Here is a 2452-nt window from a genome sequence, read left to right on the forward strand (position 1 = left end):
CTTTGTCATGCAAATGTCAGGGCCTTGATGGATGAGCTCAGAGATGTGACAAACTTCAGGAGCCCCTCGCTCATTGGGCTGGGGGCGAACCACGTGGCCGCCCCCCCTGCCCCCACCCCGGCCCCGCCGACGGCTGCGGGGTTCGAGGGCTAGCGATGCATGGAAGGAAGTTTTACAGCTTTGACATACTATCTAAAGGTTGTAGGGCAGGCGGGATCCCCCCCAAAACAGGCTGACCCTCCTCCATCAGTGGCAGATGGACAATACTAGGATGAACTCCTTCTTAGAGTATGCAATTTGTAACCGTGGGACGGGCGCCTACCACCATTTAGAGCAAAGCTCCCCTTCCTTCCCCTCTTGCTCAGGTAGCCCCGCCAGTGACACTTTGAACGGGGACGGCCGCTTTGGCGTGGGAGGGAGCGCGGCCGCGGCCGCCCACCTCCCCCAGCAGAGCCCTGGCTACCACCCTCCCTCCTCCGGGCGCCCCATCCCCTTCGCGGGCGCTGCCCCGGCCGGGGGGTACCCGGCCCAAACCTGCGGCCCCAGCTACGGGCACCACCAGCTCTACCTCGGGCAGCAGGACGCGGAGGGGGTTTACTTCCAAGCGGCCGGGTACTCCGCCAACGCGGGATCCAACCTCAGCTCCTTAGCAGAGAGCTACTGCGGGGCGGTGGCGGCCGCTGGGCAGTACCAGCAACAACACCTTTACGGGCAGGAGCAGCCCAGCTACTTGCCCGGCGTTTACAGCAACATCTCGTCTTCTTTAAACGAGGACAAAGACCCTGCGTGCCCCTCCGAGCCGTGCCCCAACGCCAGCGCCACGCAGACCTTCGACTGGATGAGAGTGAAGAGAAACCCGCCCAAGACAGGTGAGTTTGGGGAGCGCAGAGCTGGGCAAGGATGGGCCCCAGCCGGGCGAGGAGGGAGGCGGGGGGCAGCTCCCCAGCCCTGCAGGGACAAGTTGCCTTCCCCGGGCTCTGTACCCGAGGTAACTGGGCTCATCTTCAAGGGGAACACGGGTTTGGTTCCCTTTGGGGTTTTGGTTTGGTTATTTTTATTTTTATTTTTTTTAAACATCAGCTCAGCGCTGCGGAAAAGCCAGCTAGAGATTTTCCAGACACAGCTGATGGACGGTCCCTGAGCTCAGTTTCCCGCAGGCCCAATGCGATTTAAGCCCAGCTCGGAATAGGAAACGCTCTGGGCTTCCTGCTTCTTCCACAGCCGTGGCTTCCATCTCCCCTATTGTTCAACTTCCTTCTCCACAACCTTTCCTTAAATCACAACCTTCCCTCCTCCTCTCCCCATCATCACCCCCGCCCTCCCCTTCCACTCCTTCCCACGCATGTTCACGTCTCACGGCAGTTTGCAGGGCACTGGAGGGAATGGTTGGAAGGGAAGGAAGGGGGACACCGGGGTGGCCTGTCCCGCCGGGCTGTGTCCCTACGCCGGGAAGCCCGGGGTGGCTGAGGAGCCGGGGGGGAGCCCGAAACTCCGGGCGGTGGAGGGACCAAATGCCCAGGAGAGGAGGGGAGCGGGGCGGAGGGTGGGGTGGGGGGGAAGCCCGCACCCCACAGCCCCCCCCCCCCCGCGCCGTCCCAGCCAGGGAGTTGTTCCGGCTGCTCCTGCCCTGTTGGTGTTTGCTCGTTAACAGCCAAAGTGTCGGAGTACGGAGCCCTGGGCCAGCCCAACACCATCCGCACCAACTTCACCACCAAGCAGCTGACGGAGCTGGAGAAGGAGTTTCACTTTAACAAGTACCTCACCCGGGCCCGGAGGGTGGAGATCGCCGCTACTCTGGAGCTCAACGAAACCCAGGTCAAGATCTGGTTTCAGAACAGGCGGATGAAGCAGAAGAAGAGGGAAAAGGAAGGTCTCGCCCCGGCTGCTGCCTCCAGGTCTGCGAAGGAAGCGAGCGAAGCCTCGGATCAGTCCAACTGCACCTCACCTGAGGCCTCCCCCAGCTCCGTGTCCTCCTGAAACGCGTCCCCGCAGGGACCCGGGGGTCAGCTGCTCCCTGCAGCCCCCCCCCGACAGACACACACGCACGAACACGCACAGCCCCGCCCGCACACACGCGTGGGAGCAAGGCCACGCTTCCCTGCCAGCGGGCCCTTCGGCTCCAGCCGCCTCCACACGCGTGACACCAATTCTCCCGCTTGCATTTCTCTCTTAATTTATAGACCCTCTGTAAACCTCTGGACTCCAAAGGAGCAGCCGTGTCCTATATCCTTAGCAATAGGCGTTTGTCTCAGGGACGTTTCTCCCTCTCCCTTGTCCCTCCCTATAGGAACTGCACTTTCAACTACAGAAACTTTAAAACGAATTTAGTTTTCACCCCTTTTAAAAATGTGCACAACGACTTTTGTCTGCAAGAATCCTACGTTTGATGTATTTTTCCTCCCGACGAGGTTGTAAAAAAGTTTGGGGTATTTTTTTGTTTCCCTTTTATTTA

General features: G+C 60.2%; 1 protein-coding gene across 1 annotated transcript; it reads left to right on the top strand.

Annotated features, from left to right (window-relative positions):
- The first annotated feature begins 256 nt into the window (after positions 1 to 256).
- Positions 257 to 2013, top strand: HOXB1 (homeobox B1). The gene is made up of 2 exons (XM_074849162.1): positions 257 to 869; positions 1652 to 2013. The coding sequence occupies exons 1-2, from the start codon at positions 257 to 259 to the stop codon at positions 1975 to 1977; spliced, it is 939 nt and encodes a 312-aa protein (XP_074705263.1). The 3' UTR covers positions 1978 to 2013.
- Positions 2014 to 2452: the final 439 nt, after the last annotated feature.

This window comes from Strix aluco, chromosome 24 (assembly GCF_031877795.1).
Source record: "Strix aluco isolate bStrAlu1 chromosome 24, bStrAlu1.hap1, whole genome shotgun sequence".
NCBI classification, from domain to species: Eukaryota; Metazoa; Chordata; class Aves; order Strigiformes; family Strigidae; genus Strix; species Strix aluco.